This window comes from Excalfactoria chinensis, chromosome 7 (genome assembly GCF_039878825.1).
Source record: "Excalfactoria chinensis isolate bCotChi1 chromosome 7, bCotChi1.hap2, whole genome shotgun sequence".
NCBI lineage: Eukaryota > Metazoa > Chordata > Aves > Galliformes > Phasianidae > Excalfactoria > Excalfactoria chinensis.
The window spans coordinates 33,804,729-33,827,960 of record NC_092831.1 but is presented as its reverse complement, the minus strand read 5'-3'; the positions used below and the strand labels follow the sequence as shown (position 1 = coordinate 33,827,960).

Here is a 23,232-nt window from a genome sequence, read left to right as displayed (position 1 = left end):
TAATGGGAGGAACTGCATTTGTGCACTGTTTTTTACTGTTCCAAAACTACCTTAAGATCTTAAGGACTTCTCACTTATACGTAATAACAGCTCATGTCTGTCCTTCGAATACTGATGGATTTGTTTTATTAAGATAATATTAGACCGCGTTATTTTCTGCTGTGGGTTTTGTCCCATTTGGTCTGTACAGGCCAATGATCGGGGTAGTTCTTGCTCCTCAACCATAACCTGTTTTTCTGCAGTTGGTTATGTACAGGATATGATACAGCATATTTAACACAGCTCTGAGATTGCTGAAGGCAGTCCCCATAAAGTCTGTAACACACAAACTCCTGTATAATGTTTTAGAAGAGGAAGACAGCTGCTTGGCCTGCCTTCCTTGAGAGGGGCAGCTGGGGAATGGCCGCTCTTCATCGGCACTCTTCATGGAAAGCTGGGCCTTGTCACAAGCCTTGCTGAAATCTTACCTTCAGCTGTGGTGCTGGGGGGTTGGGTTAAATTGACTGTTTGAGCTGTGTTAGGAGAGATAGGCCAGCACCCTGTTCAGCATTGGTGCTTCAGTGCAACTGCTTGAGCAGGATTAGGGCTTCATGGCTGTAGTCATCCTGAGGTGGGTGATGTGCAGTGGGTATATGGACATAGACAGCAAGGCTCCTTGCACGGCATCACCAGCACCTTGGGGCCTGATCTGTAACCCCTGCATTGGTGCTGGGCTTCATGGCCTGTGCATTGGAGAGGCATCCCGGCGTTCTTCTGAGGGAAGGAGATAGCTCCTCACAGGGCTTAAAATATCCAGAATTCCTTCAGCAGTTCATTATTCGGAATGAGGAGCTCTGTGTTTGGTGCCAGCTTGCTTGGTGACCTTTGGCCAAGTCAGTTGGCTCTCCTTCCCCAAAAATAACAGTCGTCTCTGCCCATCTTCCTAGGGATTTGCTGTCATCTGCTCAATACCTGCAGCAGGTAGTAGGGAATGCAAATCAATTTGGTCCTGGTCATATCCAGGTGATCACCTAAGCACCTGACCTCAGGTCTGTCTTACCAGCTGTTGGTTTGTGTCCTCTTCAGGAAGGTGAGGCTTGACTTGTTGGTTCTCTGAAGAAAATCATTTATTCCATGTTAAGCCTCCTGTTAACATAAGGCTCGTGTGCAGCTAATGTAAGAATTTGTCCTTGTTTGTTTGTTTATTTATTTACTTTTGCAGTCTTTTGCTTTAATACAGCATAGATTCTGGTAAATGGTAATAAACTGACCAATGCATTTCATGGCTATATTGTTATGTGCATCCACGATTAGTTCCTATTGCACAAACAAGGTGTTGTGAGAGTGACTGGTGTTGGATGGAGGTGAAAAGTATTTGCAGGAAATAATCCAGGCTACTGAACTGTTGGAAACAAAGGAAAATAGGACGGTGACAAGAAGAGAAAAAACCTTGTCTGAGGATGAAAGCCATAGCAATGTCTGGAAGATGTTTCGAGTGTTCTCAATGTTAAATCAGCACCAGGGGAGTTTTAAATGGGGAAAAGTTGAAATGGTGGAGGCAGAAGAACACTTTGAGAGAAGTGGCAGTGGTTTCCTGTGTTTCAGTGTGTTTTTCTTCTTTTAATGCAGTCTGTCTGAATTCTTTGTACTTTCTTTGAACTTGGAACATTTTGGTCGGGCTTCTTGTGATAGTTGCCGTCTTAATTGAAACAACAGTAGCCTTGCTGCCATTTAAATGGAGGATTTTGGAGCCCTGGAAAAAATATTGTGCTCGTATCTTCTTTTGGCAACTCACTTAATGAAAGGCTAAAGCTTTGCATTTCGTGACTGATTAACTGTAAGTAAATGCAGTTGGTGCATTTGGTCTGAATTTTATCCTTGTGCCCTGAGTCAACCTGCAGGAACTGGCATCTACTTCTGTTGTGTTTCCCATAAGCCGTCCTATTTATAGCTTACTGCATGGGGAAGGCAGCGTAACTTGTGCTGAGATAAGCCTCAGGGCCAGAGAAGTGTTATCTTACCCATGTGGTGTCAGCAGGGCTGTGGCCAGCCCAGGGGCACGGGCATCTTCCCTTAGGCATGGTGCAGTGGGCAGCTCTGAATCCTGCATCTTCCTCATTGCTCATGTGTGTATATTTACATATATATATATATATATGTGTGTGTGTGTGTGTGTATATATGTATATATATGTATATGTATATATATAAATCATTTCCCCATGTCAAAAAAACCTCCCCCCAAACATTGCAGAGCAGGAATGTCAAAGTCCTGGTTGCTCATGGTGGTTCTCCTCTTGCTTGCTTGGTGTTGGCCCAGTGGGGTTGATCTGCTGTAATGTCCGGATGGACATGGAAGGCACCGCAGCCCCGAGGTGTTCCTGCTGTGAGCATGGATGTGTGTGCCTGTGGAACACAGGGGTCTCAACTCCTCTTGCAGCCAATGGCTGTTCAGTACCCGACAAGTTAGTCCTAGGTGTGCAGTATTAGGAGTGGATGTCCATCATGCATGCTCATCAGTTGATGCTGTTCCAGACAGCACATGACAGCTCAGTGTCACGAGTCCTATCTGCATATTCATGTCTCTGATCTCCTTACCGACGATAAGCATTTATAACACGGAGCTGCTTTTTGTTTTGGTGTGCAGTCACAAAGATAACATTCCTTAATCCTCGTGGTCATGAACGTTCTTATTGCCTTCAGTTGTCTTTTCCTTGTTAAAAAGAGGATGAGGGCAAAGCAGACCCTTCCAAATGCTGTGCCTATAGTGTAGGGCTTACAGGAGCAGGGAACACGGAAGCACTGTGATGCTTGTGAGCGGAGATCTCCATGCCGAAGGAGGCAGCGTGTGGTCATCACACAACACAACTCTGTCTCACAAGGTGTGGTAACCAAGTGAACAAATTATTGCTGCTGTTACCTGCCTGCCCATTAGACACTCAGGCATTTAATCGTGACATTTTGGGACTTGCAAGATGGCAGATCTGGGGGGGTTATTCTTCCATTTCTGAAGTTGTTCTGTAATGATCAGTGGTATTTCTTCCTTTCTTGTTGTTGTTAAGGAAAGGTAATGATCTGAGGCCTCAGAAATAGGGTTGATGAAGATATTTGCGATCCATCAGCAGGAAAAGGCAAGCAGATCTAATTTGTGTTCTTCTGACAGTAAGCCAAGAAACCGATATGCTTTTTTTTTAAATGGAAAGTTTCTTAAGATGGTATTAGACCTGCCCCATCTGTCTCAGCACAGGCTAGATGGCGAAGGATTTTACTTAACTGAGCAGTAAAGTTATGCTGATAAAACTGACAGTAATTCCTTTTGCTTAATGTGCTGAAGCACTCCAGTGTGACGCACTCAAATGGAGCACACCTCGGTCCTGGGGTCCAGGAGCAGATTTATTTGATTCCTCCAGCGATTCAGAGAGGAGCACAATTGAAACAAGCAGCAGAGATCCCTTCCAAACCTTATTCTGTGCTCAGCGGTTGCATGTATGCCTACCCAGACTGAGAAGCAGCCTGAGCTGGAAGCGTTACCTACCTCTAAATATACAGGAAGAAAAAAAACCTGCTTCAGGAGCACGTCTGTCACTTGCATGTATTTTCTTAAATCATTTCTGAGCAGACTTCATTACTGTATTTCAGAGTGAAAGATGGCATTACACAGGCCGAACAGGATTTGCCATGCTGCTGCTAGTAGCCATGGGGCGTTCCCAGGTGGGAGCAGAGGCACAGAGCTCAACACAAGCACTAAGCACCATCTCCTGAATATATATGTATATGTATGTAGCAAGGTTTGGGTTTGCATGCTGTTTGAAGTGCCTGTGTTAGGGTATTTAGCCTCACAAGATGCGTTTTGGGTTTTAGAGCCAGTTAGGGTGCTCCAGAGGGAATGGCTCCTCCTGTGTCTTTCTACTTCAGGTAGTAATAGGGGCTAAAAAGCAGCCAGTTTTCCTTGGTGGAAAGTATGTTGTGCTGGCAAGCTGCAAGTGGGGTTAAAAAGAGAAGGGAAAAAGCACATGCACGCACAGCTATCTACCTATTTATCTATATGTAGGTACAAAACCCATAGGATTTCATGCATATTATGGTGGATTACTGTGTAACGGACTGTCGTGTCCTAAAGCAGTGCCGTATTATCCCTTCCTTCCCTTCAGCTAATTCCAAGTCAGGGTGTTCTGTGATTCTGTGTTAAAACCCAATGTGTTTTAAGAGGTGAGTGTTTGCAAACAGGACCCATGCTGCATTTCTCTAGTTGTGGAGGTTTTGGTTTTTGTCTACCAGTCAACTATGTTATGAGCTAGACAATGCAATTAGAGTGAATGAGGGAAAAACAGACACCTGAATAGCTTTACAGTACTTGTTTCTCCTGTTATGTACTTAGATGACCCACTTGATAAGGGTTTCTCCTGAGTGCTTCAAAAATGAAGTGCTACTCGAGCAAGTAGAATGAGAAGGGAGAGCTGAGGAGGAATCTCAGTGCTTGTGTTTCACTCAGCACAGGGTCTTCATTTGGAGCACAGTGGGAGGATGGTGCCCCACTCAAACGTGTTCCTGTGCAGAAACTGCTCTGAAAATCTTGTGCTCTTTTGGGTGTAGAGTTATAGTGCCCTGGTTTGGAATTCATATTGCTTGTAGAGCTTCATGGCTGGGCAAGTGAGCTTGAAATGTGTAAGAAATACAAGGATTTTATCAGTGGCGAGCTGCTTATTTTTGATGGTGAGTTTGTCTAAAGGGAAAGGAAGAGGCAGGTGAAATGAAAAATTAATAGTTGAAAAAATAGAGAAAAAGTAATAAAGTAATCCTTGAAACTGCAGAGAACTGGGATGAAAGCATAGGGAGAAATTTAACTTCAGTTTAGACCATTGCTTTATTGCCTTGAGACATGACAGTATCTAGATATGATAGCAGATAGAGATGGAAGTAAAATAGCCAGAAAGACATTGGCTGCCAAGAAACTCCATCTAGCTTTATGTGGAGCCAAATACGTACAACATCTGTAAGTGGCTTTGTCTTGATCTGAGGCAGAGCAAGAGGTGGGGAGGGCTGTAATTTCATCTCATTTAATGTAACAGGGAGTTAGGGGAACTGCCACAAAAATTCCTTATTCATCATGTTCTGGGGACGCAGAGATGAATCCCGTGGGCTTTAAACTGTTCCTGAAGCTAGCTGATGGGGATCTCACCATTCAGTGCAAAAATTAAGGGATGCACTAACAGAATGGAAGCGATACCTATAGATCTTAAAAGGAAGAAAGCAACCCACAGCTTTCCCTTTTCTAACATATACGCTCACAGGGGATGACACAATATATGGATGCTCTTAGGAAAGAGGTTGGTTTGTATTTTGAGCAATGGTGGCAGAAGGTTTGCTTGTCGTGAAGGCTTCTGGTGTCAGACCACGTACTGCAGGTCTGGGGATGCTCTTCTGCCTTCCCAGAGCATCGCAGGGAACGTCGGTGAGAGAATGTTCACGGCATTGCTTTGCACCTTCTGTGATACAGAAAATATGCCTGGCTCGGGTGCATTTTTCTCTGGTACTCCTTGTGCCGTATCCTTTTCTTGTGCTGTCTTTGCACTTTTTTTATATAGCAGCAGCAGCGCTTGGGGCTGATTTCACTGCTTTGAAAGGGGCACAGAACCTTTCGAAAGCGACCGCCTGACTTGCTTCCCTGCAAGTGCTGCTCCCACAGATGGCAGCAAAGCCATGAAGTGTTTGTGGGGAGTGATCATGGGCTTACACAGATCTGTCACCCTCGTCTCTGCAGCCTTCCAGAGCCCTAGGACTTGTGCAAGCCCTGGGGGGAGATAAGGGAGCAGCAAAGGCAGCCTGAGTGTCGGACTTGGTCTGGTTTTGCAGTGGCCATGGTGTTGGCTCACAGGCTGAGTTTGGAGCTGCTGTCACCATCACCAGCTGTCCTCTGTGCCCCATGAGGAGAAGGGCTGTGAAAGGGCCAGCCATACTCTGGGGTGCAGCAGCCCCAGCCCTGCCAGCAGGGAGAGGGCAGGATTTGTCCCGCTCACCTCAAGCACTGGAGGCAGGTTGGCTGCCATAGTATGAGAAGGACATAGAGCTATTGGATGGCATCCAAAGGAGGGCTGCAAAGACGGTGAAGTGCCAGGAGGGCAATGTGTGTGAGGAGTGGCTGAGGTGCATTGGTTCGTTCAACCCAGAGCAGAGGAGGCTGAGGGGAGGAATCATGGCAGCCTGCGGCAGCCTGCAAATGCTAAGCTGTGCTCTTTGGTGACAGCAGCAAGACTTGAGGGAATGGCATGTAGCTGTGTCAGTTGGACTTCATCGTTCTTGTGGGTTCCTTCCAGCTTTTAGGGTGTTGTATGGTTCCACAATCTGTGTTGCTTGCTCTCCATCTGAAGTTAGAGCTTTACAGCTCTCCACCCAGTGTCATTTTAGAGCATAGTCTTCAATGCACTTTTACCAGCTGCTCGGTTGAAGAGGGATTCTTTTTGTCTCAGTAGCTGTGGCTGCTTTTGTCTGTATCCTCAGCCAAAGTGTGAAATGGCACAGCCACTGCACCAGCATCCTGGAATTCAACTCACCTTTCTGAAATCTTTCCAGAACACCTTTCAAATATTACATCCAAGGCAGCTCTCTTCATTTAAACCACTTGAGTCCTTTGCAGCCGTCTTAAGTGCTGAATTTCTTCTTGTTTATAGTTGTGTTGCCTGTAAGTGTTGCACTCAGTGCTGTTCTACAGTGCGGCCCTCAGGATGCTGATAACAGCCTTGTAAACCATTTCAGGTGAGCTCAGGCAGACTGCGCTGATACGCTGCCCTCAGCTAAGTGTAATGCTGGATCTGATTCTCTCCCTTCATTGAAAGAGATTTTGTACTTGACTTAGATGCTACCTGTGCTGATTTACCATCTCTCCTCCCCCTGAAAACATTTACTTACAGATGCCAGTAGTGCGTTTTCACAGTCAAAAAAGACGCTCTAGTCATACTCAGTGAAAATCATTTGTTGGATCAACTCTGTTGTGAAATTGGGTTCTTGTAAAAAGGAAACGTCTCATGTTTCCTTGCACAGAGAGGGGAGCTTTGAAGTTTTGATGCTGTTTGCTAGGTTCGAAAAGGCTTGCTGCAGTGCCACGCCAAGAGAGAAGCAGAAAATGCAGTTACTTGGCAACTTGTCTCTATACATCATTGAATCAGACCAAATTCTTGAAGCTCGTAAATACTCATACGCTTCTGCCAAGCAATGGCTCTCTTGTGCTACTTCTCACATGCTTACCAACGTGTGCTTTTCCTTGTATTCTTCTAAGAACTTGGGCTGCAGTTTAGGGATCTAGCTATGTGTAAAAGAGATAACAAAACTATTGATGCGGTCAGAATGACCAGTGTCGGGATAGAGCACAGGAAATACACCACAGCTTTTCTGCACAAAAGACTTAATATTGAGCAAAGTGCATGACAGAACAGACAACAGGAACTATATGCAATGAAGAAGTCATCAGTATCAAGTTTCTAGCTCTTTGAAGCTACTTTGTTCATTATCTTCCAGCATTCCTAGAGCATGTTTGATACTGATTTGGTGTGCAGCTTGAAACGCTCTTTGCTCCTTATCCCGGAAAGCAGGCTGCTGTGTATGACAAAATGTTGTGCTTCTAAGTACCCATTATATAATGCCTTTGAATTATAGTATTAACTGCTGTTTTATACCTAAACACTGCTTTACATCTAAAAGAGCATGTTGCGCATCACTTGGTGACTGTAGTGTCTGCGAGTATTGAGAACACTTCTGATTCCAACATAGATGATAATGAAGATTAAACCCTTCTTAAATCTGCTGCCTCCTTAATGGATTCAGCGCTATCTCCGCCTCAGTCTACTACCTGCCACAGTCAGTCCTGTTGAGCAGAGGAGAGCTGGAACGTCATGAACGTCGAGCTGTTGGTCTTCATCAGCTAACGGGTGTCATGAAACATTGTGGTCAGGACGCTGCTTGCCTCCTGTGAGATAAACTAAGTCACTGTTAAAGCAAATCCAGGCAGCTGGGGGCTGTGCTAACAGTGGGCCTGGATTTTGGAACCTTCCCTTTTTCCTTTAGGTTTAAACCGATTGAGGCTTCCTTGGTGAAGGCGCACAGGGTTTTAAATTGCACTGAAATGTTTGTTCTTTAAGCTGTTTGTAAGCCAGATCTTAACATGTATGCTAATTTTAAGACACTCATTTTCACAAGCAGCAGATATTTAGTCTTGTATGCGCCAGATGGATTTGCTGCTGGCGTCACATGTGAGATTATGGTCAAAGCAAGGAGAAATCAGGCAATAAATTCCAAGACCTCACTGAATATATATATATATATTTTTTCATCTGCAGGACCTGCTAGTTGTGTTGCTGTAGTTTTGTTGTTGCTAGTATGGCTGGGAAAGCTTCTTCATGCGTCTGAGATCATGCTGAGAGGAAGAACCTGGCAGTGAAGGATCCTTTCTGCCATGGGTTTAGTTCCCTATGTAGCACCACACGGGCTTCTTGCTTAGGTGTGCATGCATTGCTGCGTATGTCAGGCTGCAGAAGTGTGGTCACTTTGAGTTGAGGGTGAGCAGCATTGATAGCTGTCTTTATCTCTAGTCCAGGAGCAGTACTTTCAGCATACCATGGTGCTAGGCTTTTAAAAGCTTTCTTTGCTGAGGTTTAGAAAATGATTAATGAAAAATACTGCTAAGCTTTCCTGTGAAAGGTTTCCTGTGGAACCTTGCTATTATTTTCTTGGGAGAAAATGTTGAACGTGTGATTTCATTTTAATCTACTGTTAATTTGCATGTGGTCCCACTTGTGAGGCCCTTTCCAGGGCTGGATGCAGGATGAGCTCCAGGTGGTGGTGAACAGGCTTCTCCTCGTGACTCTTCATTGAGCAGCGCCATCAGCAGTGCCCAGCACTGGCCGTGTCCTTCAGGCTGTGCCACACTGGCCTTTTACAAGGAAAGCAGTAATTGCTCTCACTCAGCTTGGGGCTGAGTGGGCAGAAGGACAAATACCGAATGTCTTTGTGGAGCTCTTGTGCAAGCTTTTGGTAGCACCACTTTTTCATTAGCCGTGAGTATTTACATGGAGGTGACACAAAATCGAATGGCTTTCTTGTTACAGCTGCAATGATTTTGTCATGATGCAATTGTGTACAACACCAGGGATTTCAGAAACAACGTGTTTCTTAAGCATAAATGAAGGCAGATGGTAAAGCAAAGTGACCTACCAAGTACAGCAGGCTTGCTCTCCAGAAATATGCAGTACAGACGAATGTAATGTCACCTACAACTTCAAAGACAACATTGCTGGCAAAACGTTGGTTGTACAAGGAAGTCAAAGCTTGGGTAAGGCCAAGGATGAGTTCTGCTACCTGTAAGTACGCACTGCTGATCACATTGCCTGCAATTGCAGTCAGATTTATCTCGTTCTGCTTTTATCTGTGAACAAAGTTGTTACAGCAGACCTTCTGGATCAGTTTGAAGGCCTGAGTGTCTTGTGGGAAACAGCTCTGGTTTTTCCCACTTACATGCTTTCTCCCTGGAAATAGGGTCCAACTTCCTTGCCATATAATGCACTATCCAGCAAATAGTGCTTCTTTACAGTTACCTCATGTACACATCCTTACAAATTAGAGAATCATGGGGTGGTTTGGGTTGGAAGAGACCCTTGAAGACTATCTACCCAGGCAGATGCCTGTGGTGGCAGGAACATCATCCATTGGATCACTCAGAGCTGTTTTCTGTACCCATTGAAGTACCTACCAGCCTGGTTCCTGCCAAACCAATTCGGTTTTGTTTAGGTTTTGCTTCCTCTTGCAGAGTGGCATCCATTTCTCTGGTCATCTCAATAACCCAGTTCCATAGTGCCTACCAGGGGTGGACTGTGCTGCTGAAACAGGATGTGGGTGGCAGGACCTTGACCCCTCTGCCATTGAAGGCTGGAGAACCACAGCTTCTGCTGCTCCAGCCCCCCTTGTTTTCAGGCATCACCTCTGGATTCCCAAGTGCCTTATGCATGAGCAGTGAAGGCTTTAGCAAATCTCCCTGGCTTTTTGTAAAGCTTCAGATCAGCACGGTGGAGACGATGCTCTCGCACAATACCTGCCAAAGCTGGGCTCTGCAGTGAAACCTGAAGTGAAGCAGGCTTGAGGCAAATCAGCTGTGATGTGGAAGCATGCAAATTAAAGCATGCCAAATCATGGGTGGATTAGACTGCAGTGATTTAAGACTGCTTTATTTCAGCGTGGAAGCATTTACATTAAATTGAATGTACATTAGGTTCTACTTGTTGCCTTTGTAGTTAAGATGGGTGGTCTGACACATAGGCAAACACAGAAATCTCCCTCTTTCTAGAAGTTTCTTCATACTCAGACTTGTAACAGTGGTGTTTTGGAAATGCTGAGAACTAATTTGCAATCCTAAGGCTCAGAGTTCAGGGCAGTACAGTGTGCTGGGGGAAGGAACAGCTTCTAGGAAGAGACTGGAGTACTCCTGTGCAGTGAGAGCTTATGTTTGGTTAAATTATGGAATTTCATGCTTGTTTTTTCCCCACTGTGAGGACGATCAGAGAATGGTTAATAAACTTTCTGCATAACTCTTCCCTCTCTGCTAAAGGTTGTTTCTGAAGCTCTGTTCCAGCTCCTTTGAGAGCTGGGAGAGCAGAGCAGAGCAAAGCAGAGAGGCTTTTGCAGCCTTGGCATGCTGCAGGGTGTAAGAGCTTTGTGTAGCCTTCAAGCAGCGGCTTCTGGCATGGCAGGAGATGCGTGGTCTGGGATTCGTCTTGCAGCTCTGAATTTACACAAGCAGTCCATCATGCAGAATGCCATTGGATTACCTTGCCTGGCTTTGCACTGTATTTAAAACTAAATGCCTCCCACAAACATTTAGGTCAGTTCCTTATGTTTTGCAAAGGATTTCCATCTGGTAACAGAGTTGTGAAGCGAGGTGGGCAGATCTACCACTCCTCTCAGTGGTTACTACGTGTCTCTATCTTGACAATTAGTTTGACCTCAGCTAAGCTTGCTTCTTCTACCTGAAAGGCCCTTTGCCACTGCCCAAGAGCCTTCTTGCTTGCATGCTGTAACCTGATTGTTTTGCAGTTTCCATGGATTTATCCACCTCAAATCCATCATAGTGGTTTATTCTCCACTGCCTTCTGGCCATTCTGGTCTATTTCTCTGTGGCTGCTCGAGTTCAACACACGTTTTAAAAGCTACTTATTGGAACTGTAAATTTTTATCAGCGCTATTTATAATTAAAGTTCTGTTTATACTCTGTCTATTTTTAGGATTTATGAGCAGGAATTGCTTTTCTGAGGTCGATGCCCTAAAGAGAGCTAAGCAGCTCATTTTCATACATGCTGTTGCATTCTATGAGTATTTCAAATGCTCTGGCTTTCCTTGCAAGGATGGCTGTTTTTGTAATCTTTTGGCTATATGTTCTATTTGATGAATTCTGCACGTTCTTGTACCAGAAGAGGTTTAGGTTGGCCATAAGAAGGAACTTGTTCTCAGAGAGTGGTCAGGCACTGGGATGGCTGCCCAAGGAGGTGGTGGAGTCGCCATCCCTGGCAGTGTTCGAGAGGTGTCTGGATAGGGAGCTACGAGAGATGGTTTAGTGGTCTGCTGTAGCTACGGTAATGGGAGGACGGTTGGACTAGATGATCTTGTAGGTCCTTTCCAACCTTATGATTCTATGAAGAAAAAAAACAAAAAAGGCACTTAAGTTCAGATTTTATTTGAATGCCGTAGCGTATTGAGGCAACTACACATCAAGAAGGAGTCATCTTATAAAATACTTTCTCTAAATGATACAAAGAAATTCCCGACTCAAAGTTCAAGTTTCTTATGACTGGATGTGCTTTAGAAACCAAAAATACCACGTTGACACCTGTAAAACAAAGCACTGCAAAGGCAGTGGTGAGTTTCCCCAGAGCTAAGCATGTGGAGCTCACTTAAAGTGACCTAAAAACAAACTAGTGTTTGCATTCTGTGATCAATAGCCGTGAATTGAGTATCTTATCAAACAGTTATCAGAAGAAGCTGTGGTTTGGTAGTGATCATCTGCCTGGTTAGCTCTGGCTGCCTTCTTTGAAACCAACTTTTGTATAGAAACGTTAAAGAGGATAGAAGAACTGAATGTTCCATTTTCGTCACGCGTTTCAGGTATTGAAATGCACTGTAAAAATAGATTCTGGGTCTGCAGACAGACTCTGAGAAGCTTGTACCCAGCCTCTGCTTTTCTGCTGCTCTTGTTTCCATGTGAGGAAAGAAGGGATACTGATCCCTCTATAAACCTTCAGAATAAGGAGATCTGATGGGAAGCATCCTCCTCCTCCCTGTGCTGGCCTCCCTCTCCTGCTGAGAAGCTCTCTGGGGTTGTTACTGGCTCCTGCCCCGTGTTCCAGTTCTTTTATTTTGTATATATTTCCAGTTGTTTTATTTTGGGTAAGGATACATATCTTTATGTATCTCCAGGCTTGCAGATAAAAGTCTCTCACCTTTGTTTCCCACATCATCTTCTTGTGGAGGAACAGATCCCACTCCTAATAGTTCTTAAGTTAGAACGTTGGATTCACTGACGTTATGCCACTCACTTCAATTCTCCTTGGTTTTACCACTGGAAGCTCTTTGGCTGCACACTGAGCAAACCTCCACGCCTAACTTAATGTCTTGACAAAATGCAGTTGAGCTGTGATGACATTTATAGTTAATATACCGAGACCACGTTTCTTTCATCTTTGCACCATCTCCAATTATGTCAGATGTGTTTTCATGCAATGTAAAACTGTACTGCAGTAAGGGAGATCTTGCTTACGTGTTGCGGTAGCTGTAGTCAGCATACTGTAGGACTGTAGGTCATAGAATGGCCTGGGTTGAAAAAGACCATAGTGATCATCAAGTTTCAACCCCCCTGCTATGTGCGGGGTTGCCAACCACAGGATAGTACAGTAGGTGGTATATAACACAGATTCTGTACATTGCTCCAGCATTCGGTTGTGGTTAAGTCATCCAACAGAAGAAAGACAGAGGAAGGGGACAGAGCATTCATTTTTAGGGCAAGCTATTCTTGTGAGTCCTATAAGAAGTATTTCTTTCTTGCTTTTTCACGTTAATCAGCAGGTAAGCTGTAGCTGAATGGCAGGAGAAATGGTGAAGGGTAGGCAGGATGCATTTTACGTTCCACCTTTCACTGATGATGGGAAAGCTAGGAAATGGGTATTTCAAGTGCCTGGCCTGCCATTTCTATAAACAGTGTTTTGCTAAATTCAGATGTCGTTCTCAATGTCTCATACTCTTTAGTTGCAACCGGTTGCTTTAAGACTTGTGCATGCGTGGGGTGGATGGGCAGTGACAGCAGTCATCTTTCTATACAGATACGGCTGGCATCCACCCAGCTTCTGTGCTTTAATAAAATATAACTTGAATTCTGGAGGTTGGACAGAAACAGTTCTGTGAAATGATGACTGAATCTGAATCTTAGCTGTTGCGTTGTTGTGGTTCTGTTTCGTTGAAGCTCTTGTGTTAAAATTCATCCCTGTGTCACTCTGACTCTCAACATGGGAAGAAGTGCCTGTGTAAGACAGTAAAGAAAATAATGTTCTTGTCTTCCCAGAGCGGGGATGTTTTCAACAGAATGACTGCCGAATTGTTGTTCCATCTTTAAAAGGCCATGCTGATGTCAGTGGCTTGAAGGCTGTACATAAATGCCAAGAAAAAGCTTGCTTTGAGTGAGAATCATAGCTGTGACGCTGGGAAACTCATCATGCATGGTGTGCTACCAGGATGGGGGATGCAAGAAAAATCTGCCATCCGCTCATAGGGTTTTAGATCTGGTTAACTGAAAGGCTGATTGTTTCTCTTAGTCCATGCTGGTTCAGATGGGTTTCCTTAACAAAAGGGTTTTGTAATTACTCTGTCCGTTATCAGCCTGCTGTGTTGAAATACGCTGGCTTTATCTGGTGCTTTTCTTTATAAAAAGGATTCTTATGGAAACCTTAAGTGAGAGTCTTAGAGTGTTTGTGTTAAGGAACTGAGAGACAACATTAGCTCGTTTTGGGGAAATGAGGAAGGGCTTCGGTGTAACTTCTGTTATGTCGTGGGATCTGACTGTCCTGAGCTTGTCTGAATGTCTCTATGAAGCTGTTTGGTTTTTACCTTCTCTTAAAAGAGCGTATTCTTTAATTTTATTCCTTCTTTTGGATTAAAAGTGCCATCCTGGGTCCTGATACAGCTTGTGCACCTGCGTGTTAGAATTGCTTGAGAACAAAAGCCCACAGAGAGCAATACAGAAAGCAGTGGTTATTTGCCTGCTTGAACATATGCTGGTTGTGTGGGACCGGGATCTTGGTTTCTAATAAACTGCTGAAAACACTGCAGCCTTTCAGCAATCCATGAAATGCTGTGAGAGCTGCTGAACTCTTTCCTCTTACGGCTTGTGATTTGGCTGCTATTTTTGCTGCTTTTCCATGAGGAGATTGCACTGCACGTTTCAGTGCTTGTTGTAAAGCCGGGAGTCACTATCACTTGAGCAGTGATAGAAATTAGCTACCTAGCCTATTGAGAATAACCAGTCCTGAAGCAGTCGGAATATATCCTTTTGGCACACTAGAGCACATGCATGTGATGGGGTGGGAAACTCCTTAGAATTCAGTTTTACATTGCCTTTTGATCCTGGGGAGTTGCATGCTCTTGCTTACTTTCTCGGATATATCAGTGCATTCGATCTTGAGCTGTTAGCTGCAGCCTTGGCTCTCACAGAGCAACCACGCTCATCTCGGAGGATGCTGCGCTGCTGCTGTGCAGTTCCCTTGGTGGCAACCAGCCCTGCGCTCTGCACTGTTGGTGCTGCTGCTTTTCTCCTTTTGGCAATCATGAGTCTCTTGCCTGGTGAATTGGTGGATGCAGCGGGCACAGGATGGCTGGCTGGCTGTGTGTGCTCTGTGAGGTTTTGGCAGAGGACCAGCATTCCTCCAGCAACAGATAGGTGTCTTTGATCTCCCAGCTTCTCTCCATCTCTTTGGGAAGCTGACAGCATTTCCTCTGAGCAAGAGCTGCTTTTATCGCGCAACTCGTTCAAATGGCCTGGCTGTTCACCAGCTGGCACCATCCCAACTTGCAGGCAAAACCATTTCAGTTGTCATTGCATCTACTGGAGACCTGATAGCAGCCTTTCAGTGTCTAAAGGGGATCTGTAAGAGGGAAGGGGACACACTCTTTAGCAGGGTTTGTGGTGAGAGGACAAAGGGAAGTGGTTTCATACTAAAGGAGTGGAGGTTTAGGTGGGATATAAGGAAGAAGTTTGTTACAGTGGTGGTGGTGAGATGGTGGCACAGGTTGTCCAAGGAGCTGGTGGATGCCTCATCCCTGGAGATACCCCCGGTCAGGCTGGTTGGGGCTCTGAGCACCTGATGGAGCTGTGGGTGTCCCCGTTCGTTGCAGGAGGCGAGATGGTCTGTAAGGATCCCTTCCAACTGAGAAGATCCTATAATACTGTGATCTTGCCACAGCATCCCCTACCTCTATCTGCATAGCAGGGGTTATAATGGGAAAACCTGGAAACATCAGAGGAGGAGATGCAGCATGTGCTGTCCTCCTGGAAGAACCCTCTGACTCCTGGCACTCCTATGCTGCCCTGTAGCTGCTTTCGCCTCCTGTGTTCTTGCTGATGTAGGGTCACTGCTTTGCTGGCTCATCAGGTTGTCCAGACATCTGTGTGACCTCAGCTGTGTGTCGTAGAATCATAGAATGGCTTGGATTGGAAGGGACCTTCAAGATCATTCAGTTCCAACCCCACTGCTGTGAGCAGGGTTGCCACCCACTGGATCAGGTTGGCCTGGTCCCTCAAGCCTTGCTGTGCATACGTAGTTGGGTGGTGTTTTTAATGTATTATCTCAAGATGAGACTTGATTCCTCTGTCCTCCTTTCTAAAGTATCGTATTCCCTTTAAGAAAGGTTGGGGTAAGATTAGAAAAAGCACTGGAGAAATCCTGTGGGTTTCTTACCTCCCTTTTCTGTCGCGTATCAGGTAAAGTGAGGAGTTTCTGAAACCAGCAGCCAGGCAGGTGGATCAAAGAGGTTCATTTGTTGAATAACGCTTGAAATGAAGATGCAGGCAAAATTACGTTCCAAGGTATGTCCTTGAAGAAGGGCAGCATGATTTTTATTTTTACTTTCAGTGTCGTTTAAATGGTTATTTATTCATTTAGAGCCTTTTCCCATGGAAATCCAGGTGGCTTTCACTTGGCTATCAAGTGCTAATACACATTAATGAGCGATCTGCAAGTGAAGGTGTTGGGATCCAAAAAAGTAAACTCTGGAAATCCAGAATCACTGTGTTCCGATCATGTCTTCAGGTCTTGGTAGTAATCAGAAGAAACTTTCCTTGCCATGAATGAATGAGTGACATTTAAAACTCCATCTGTTGCCTACGGTGTGGTGCCTCACGATGTGTTTCAGTGGCTGATGGGATGATTAATTTTGGTTCCCATTCATGCAGCATGACATGTTCTCATAGTGGGGAATGACTCCAGCCCTTGCTGAACTGCAGCATGTGTGGTGCTCGTAGGAAATCTCACTGCTGTTTTGCTCATAGCTTGTGAGCTGAGGAAGGATCCAGGCTGCTTTCGCATTCACCCACACAGCTCTGCAAAAATAACAGCGTGTGCTGAGCTGACTGCTTTTGGGGGATGGCTCCATCTCCTGATTGGACTAGGGGAATGTTGTTTTAGTTTTATGTGGAGGTTAAAACCCTCTTCTTTTAAAACTCTTGTATCTAAACGGGCCCAGCCCCGCCAGCAGGGTGAAGGAAGGAGTCGTGTTGCTCTGCTCTGCCTGGTGTGACCTCGAGCACAGGTTGGGTACCGCAGTATGAGAAGGTCCGAAGGAGGGCTGCAGAGATGGGGAAGGGTCTGAGGGTAAAGTGTGTGAGGAGCAGCTGAGGTCCCTTGGTTAGGTCAGTCTGGAGCAGAGGAGGCTGAAGGGAGGCCTCATGGTGGCCTGCAGCTCCCTCAGATGCTTGCAGTGTGCCACAGACTTGCTCAGAGACCAGGCTGAGATTGAGCCTAGAGAGCGGCCTGAATGCATATGTTGATGCATGGGCTTTTTTTCCCCTCTGTTTTCTTCTGGAGGAACACTGCTTATCTTTGGGGCATCCTGTGGTAATCAGCATGCTGTAGGTTCAGAGCAGCTCTGTCTTCCAGGCGTTCTAACAGTGCTCTCAGCCATTTCCTTACAGTGTACACAAAACCATGCTGCTTTCATCCTGGCACTGCAGGCAGATACTGCAGCAGCTTGTTGCTATTAATAGCCCTGATCTCACTGTCTCTCCGTGTTTCAGCAAGTTGTGACATTTTGGGAAGCCGAGCTTTGCAAGCAGAGCTGTGTCCCCATCACCAGGTGACGGTCACAGCTGCCTGCCTGGGGCTGCTGCCCTGAGCCTGGTGGCATGTCTCCCTCCCCTGCAAATTAACACAGTGGTTTTGGAACCTGCATGCAAGCAGCTGAAAATAAAGCTTGGTGGGGAGATCTGTGCACGCATGTCCCCAGCCATCGGGCTGCACAGCACACACTCTTGCTTTTGCAGTTCTTTGTTGTTGTTGCTGCTCTGCTTATTGGCAAAATCCGGCCAGAGGGCAACACTGGCACACCAGTAATTAGAAAGCAAACTCATTAGTTGGAAATAAAGCATGGGAGAGAAGCTGAGTCAGTGGTGTCTGGAAAGGTGCTGGCCAGGGTTGTCCAGTTACAGCCTGTGGGTACTGGTAGGAGCCCAATTGCTCGCCCAGCAGGGTTTGGTGTGCTTGGGTTGCTAGGCTCATGCTGCCATGGGTCTGTGGTGGTGTGTCTGTGATTCCTCTCCTCTTTGTCACTTTCTGTCCTCTCGCAGCCCCAGCGGTGGGTTTGGGTTCTTCTGGGCTGGAGGGAGGGAGGTTTCAGGTAGCACGTTCCACGCGCTTTCTATTTGAAGCTGGTTTGGAATAGAGAGGAGGCAGCTTTCTGCGCTGCTTAAATTGAAATGAAAAGAGCCCTTCTGGTGGCAGCTTTTGGTTTTTCAAGAACTAGTTTTGAAGATGTTCTTAAAGTTCAGCTTCAGTAAAGGTTACACTGGAACGAGGGTTGAATTTAAATGTTTCAGATATCCCGTGTCCTTTTCATACTGAACTTTTATCGTACATCTTAGCGTGCTTTCAGGGCTGAATCCTTCTATTTTGTCAGTCCTTTAAGGACTAACACGGAAATGCTGTTTTGCAGAAGAGGGAGAAAATAGAGTTATTGCTGCTGTTCTTATTTAAATAATGCATGCACATATCTAAATAGCATCTCCCTCTTCTAATCCCTTCCAAACTGCCCAGTGCTTGCAGAGAGGTGATTTTTCTATGACACACAAGCCCAACTCTCTGATATTGTATTTATGTGCAGCCTTGATGTGAAATGATTTTAATGGCTGACATTTTTTTTTGTAGGAAATGGACCTTTGCTTTGCAAACTGAGCTGGTCGGTCTGTTACAGCAAATACATTTAACCGATAGGTGCCTTCCTCTGTTGGCCTGATAGATGGTGTAGGCAGAGCTGGGAGGTGCCAAATTTACAGCCCCAGCCACGAGGCCGCTCTGTGCCTGCAATCGATGAGGGCTGGAATGCTTTAGGTCTTAATTAACGTGCGGCACGCAGGCGGCCTTTGATGTATAGCCATGTTTTATTTATGTGGGGAGGGAAAAAGCATCGGAGTGTTTCCAACTTGGTGTAAAAATAATGGTAACTGGGCCGTGGAAAAAAGATCATTGCATGCCTAGGTTAAATAATAATAATAATGCTAATAATTCCTCCTGTTTTTTGGCCTCGTGTTCCTCCAGTGAAGGAAGAAGCAGGGTAACACGAGATAGTTTATTATTCATAATTGAGATCTTGTCTTCTAATTCATGGGTTTGGCATTTCTCATTAAAACTCTGAATATAGTCTTTGTGCTTTTGCTAACGTCATGAATCCGATTGTATTAATATGTTCTCAAGGCAGAACCTATAAAAGCAATTTTCTAGTCTACCATAAAATATTCATAAGAATACAGGCTTTTTTTTGTTTTGATGATGCGTTCATTAACCAGAGAAGGTTTTATTGTTTCCAGGAGGGCCCTGTAGGTCAGAAGCACTCACAGCTTCTGTTGGGAACTCATGGTGTTTCCAATAGTTTCTTGAGACCGAAATAGCAAGAGGCCGGGATGACGCAGCTCTGCGGGGCGATGAATGGGAGCTGTGGCCACAGTGCCCCAGCTGTGTGCAGTGCCAGGCGCTTGGGAGGCCTGCATGCTGCTGTCCCCAGCTCCGGGGGAACCAGGGGGGGTTTGTTGGGTCTTCCTGGGGAGATTGGCTGCAGTAGTGCGGGGCAGTTTGTCACTGGCACAGCTTGAGCTCCCAGCTCCCATGCTCCTAGGTAGCGATGTATCAGGGTTTGTTTTCTGATCGCTTGGGGTATGATTTGGCTGGCTGAAGTAGAGTAAAGCCATGCTGAGTTGTTTAATTCGGTTCCATCTTCTTTTAGAGGTGAGCCTGTACCTTGCTATGAAGCTGCTATGCTTGGAGAAAATGGGACTGAAGCGTGAAGTCCCCAATATTTGCTGCCAAACGAAGTTGCTGCTGTTCCAAGAGTAGCCAATCAGTGTCTGTCACAACATTCAGTCCTCACATTAGGAATACTCAGTGTGAGAGCTGTAATGCTTCAATGCAGGTGGTTCGGTTGGGTTTTGATAGCCACACCAGGGACTGCCCTGCACCCTGTGCTGCCAGCCTGCCCTGGTTATTGCAGCAGCTAACCCTGGACTGTCACAGGAGCCCTTAACAATTTTTCCAATTCTTCATTACCAGTTTACTTTTGTTCAAGCTCCTTTCAAAAAATATATCATGAAGGATACAGTGTGTAGTGCTTTTCTTTGTAATTTTTATTGAGAGCTTCACATTCCTGACCGTAAGAGTCTATGAATTGATCAGCTGTAAGACAAGATGGATCTTTGCTGTGAAGTCCCGGAGTAATATTTATCCATCTAATCTCAAGTGATGCTAGAAGAGTGCAATAGGGATGTGTGTTTGAATACACAGGCTCGGAGTGATAACAAGTAGGGTCACGTGTAGTTCACTGAAGTTCTTTGCTTTGAGAAAACGCACGTATTCATAGGAGGTGGTGGAGGAAAAAACTGCTTGAGCTCTGTCTCCCATAGTGCTTTTTTAGCGCTCATCCCTCCCATGTGCTCTCCCTCTGCAGTTGATGTGAGCACAGCACTGCCCTTGCAAGTTGCCCCAACCTCAGTCCCGATGGATCTGCGCCTGGACCACCAGTTCCCCATGCCTGTGACAGAGCCAACGCTCCGTGAGCAGCAGCTGCAGCAGGAGCTCCTGGCCCTGAAGCAGAAGCAGCAAATCCAGAGGCAGATCCTCATCGCAGAGTTCCAGCGGCAGCATGAGCAGCTCTCCCGGCAGCACGAGGCCCAGCTGCACGAGCACATCAAGGTAAGTGGTGGGCAGCCCTGCTATGGAGGGCTGCTGGTTTGGGATGGAGATGACATTCTAGGGTCTGCACGCCACAAGGCTTTCCCAGTTCAGTTCTCAGGCTGGGTGCTTTACCTGGCTCCATCGTGCAGGACGAAGAGGAAATCTCACACATGGGGTAAGCAGGAAGTGCAGCTGAGAAGATGGCTGTTGCATAGTGAAAATGTTAGACATTATATAAATATTTCACAGTGATAGACTATTGCTATGGTAACATAAGCTTTCAGAATTGCTAATATGCTCCCTTTTCAAAGGGGGATTAACATGGCACATGGTAAATAGTGTTAATGTAATATTAAAAAGCAACCTCAATTCAACCTTATATAACTTTCATTTTAATATAAAGTGTATGTCAGAGCGGAGAAGATAGGATTAAAAGTTAATGTTGTATTATTTACAGACTTTTCAAGCACGGTTATTAGCCTGGGTTTGCAAGAATAGTGGCTGTTTGAAAGTAGATTGATTTAACAGCAAATGCCTTTTGTCCTTAGTGGGTCCTGCATATAGACTGCTGTCTCTGGGACAAAGGTGTGGGGAGGTGCATGTGTATACACACTGATATACATGCATGTGCATATGTTTGTATGCGCAGATATGTGTGGGTATGTATGTAGTTGTGTGTGTATGTATGCCTACGTGTAAGCTGATTCGGGTAAAAGTCTGCATTAGAAGAAAATCAAGATCCAATTTTAAGAAGCCAGTTGTCATGGTATATCTAGACCATTAAGTAAGGAAGGTCTTCCTCTAGTCTATAAGGCTGGTTGGATAAAAACTTGAAATAGCAATGAAGTAATGCTGTACAAAAAAAGGATGATGACCTGTGAGGCCATCTCCTATGCTAAGTGTGTCGTCTCACCCAGAATTTCTTTTAAAATGAAATGGCATGTTGTAATAAAATAAATCAATCCCACAGTATCTCACAAAGAAAACAAACCCCGGACCAACCAGTGAGTAATTAGGGATGTAGGGTTTTTGTCAGAGTATACTTGTGTTTGTGTTTGACAGTCAGCACTTGGATTACTGAGTTTCAGAGGCTGACAAGGTGCAGTGGCTGTAAGTGCAGGGAATCTGTTATTTTGTCTGGAGAAATTCAACTTATAACCATATATTTGAACTGTGAACTCAGATCTGTTCGGCTGCTTTATGGCTTATGAAAAACAACAGGGGAGGAGAGAGAATATTGAAGGAAATAAGTAAGAATCTGAGCATGAGGGGTTGAAATGTGAAATATGGTATGGAAGCGGCTCTGAATGAAGATGGAGAACTTTTTTATGGAGGAATTCATGTGCTTTTAGAAAATCACACATTACATACTGCACTGCTCCAAGCATGGAAGGGGAGGACTGACTACACTGAGTCAAGAGAGAGCTTCCCACTGCTTTTATCCTCCTCTTTGCTGTTGATGCTGCTGACTTGGGAGTGCACAGCTCTCCTAAGGTTGTTAGGACCTAAATGCTGGTGCACATGAAGATGGTGGGTCTAAAGAATTGTTGCAAAGCAGTTCTAATCCACTGTGTTCTTAACAGAAACACAAGGCAAGGATGCAGTTCATGATCTTTTGTGTTCACTCCAGTACGGAGTCTTTAGATTAACTGTGAGAAGGAAGCAGCAAATCCCTGACACTCAGAATTAGATGATTGGTTTGCGTTGTCACTGATGAGATTAAGGATTTCATTAGTCTCTTGTCTCCGAAGCAAACTGTTCAGTATGCAGGAATAATTCAAGCTGAGTGATATAGTTAGGATAGTCTTCAACTGGGAATGTTGTTTTGTAGCCTGAGTAGTTTACAGCATTACAGTGAAGGTGTCTGTCGCTCCCATTAATACATTTATATTCCCAATTTCCTCTTCAGACGGACATGTAGCCTACCTGAAGACTGCAGGAGAGCCTGAGCTTGCCCAGATTTCTGTTAAGATTGCGTGTTAAGACTGACAACTAGAGTGGACTTGCAGCGTGCCTCGCTGCGGCATCACTTTTAGTTCATAGATGTTTTCAGCATCCCTCCAGATATTGGGGGGTTTTGATGCAGAAAGCAACCTTTCAGCAGCTACTGCAAGGTAATTACGTACCTTGCAAGCTTATTACGTACCTTGCAAGCTTGCAAATCGTGCCTCCTGCAGATTAGCTAGAACTTTCAATGTCAGAACAGCCTCAGAATGCAATGAAACAGATCAAAAACTTAAAATAAGAACAGAAAAGTTCAAACCTTACAGTCATATCAAACAAAATGGCACTTCTTTGACTTTCTCTCCGCCATTGGTTTCCTTGGAAATGGTCAGGACCTTTGTTATTCATGCTGTTGAATTGTGAAATTGCTTTGTTGTAGGCTATTTCCACAAAGAGGGGAGAGTTTTGCACCTTCCTGTGTTTTGCATATCTTGACAGTGCTATCTAGAATGTATTCATTTGGCTTTTCTCATTGCTGCCTGTGTACAGCGTTTTAACCAACAAGTGCAAAGCATTTGGTTGTTCATCAGTGTGTTCATCAGCTTGCTGTGCTTTACCCTGTCTTGTGCCTGTTTCTGAAACTACGGTTCCTAGATTGCAGGTGCATTTAGTTATCATGGGGCAGCCTCTGGGCGCAGTTGCATACACAGAGCAAGTCCTGCGTCGGGTCTCCCATTTGGCAAGACGTTTGGATTAAATACCTTTGTACTCTTCCACTTGTTGAATAGCTTTTTCAACAGGAATACACTGGCTCGGCATCTGCTCCATAGAGTGTCACACACAGGGTGTTGAGG

General features: G+C 45.1%; 1 protein-coding gene across 8 annotated transcripts in view; it reads left to right on the top strand.

Annotated features, from left to right (window-relative positions):
- Window positions 1–23,232, top strand: part of HDAC4 (histone deacetylase 4) — a 194,254-nt gene that overhangs the window by 73,979 nt on the left and 97,043 nt on the right. For all 8 annotated transcript variants that reach the window (XM_072341105.1, XM_072341103.1, XM_072341104.1 and 5 more), the window contains one exon: window positions 20,208–20,452. In XM_072341105.1, coding sequence (XP_072197206.1) covers window positions 20,208–20,452 — 245 coding nt within the window. The remainder of the gene's footprint in view (window positions 1–20,207; window positions 20,453–23,232) is intronic.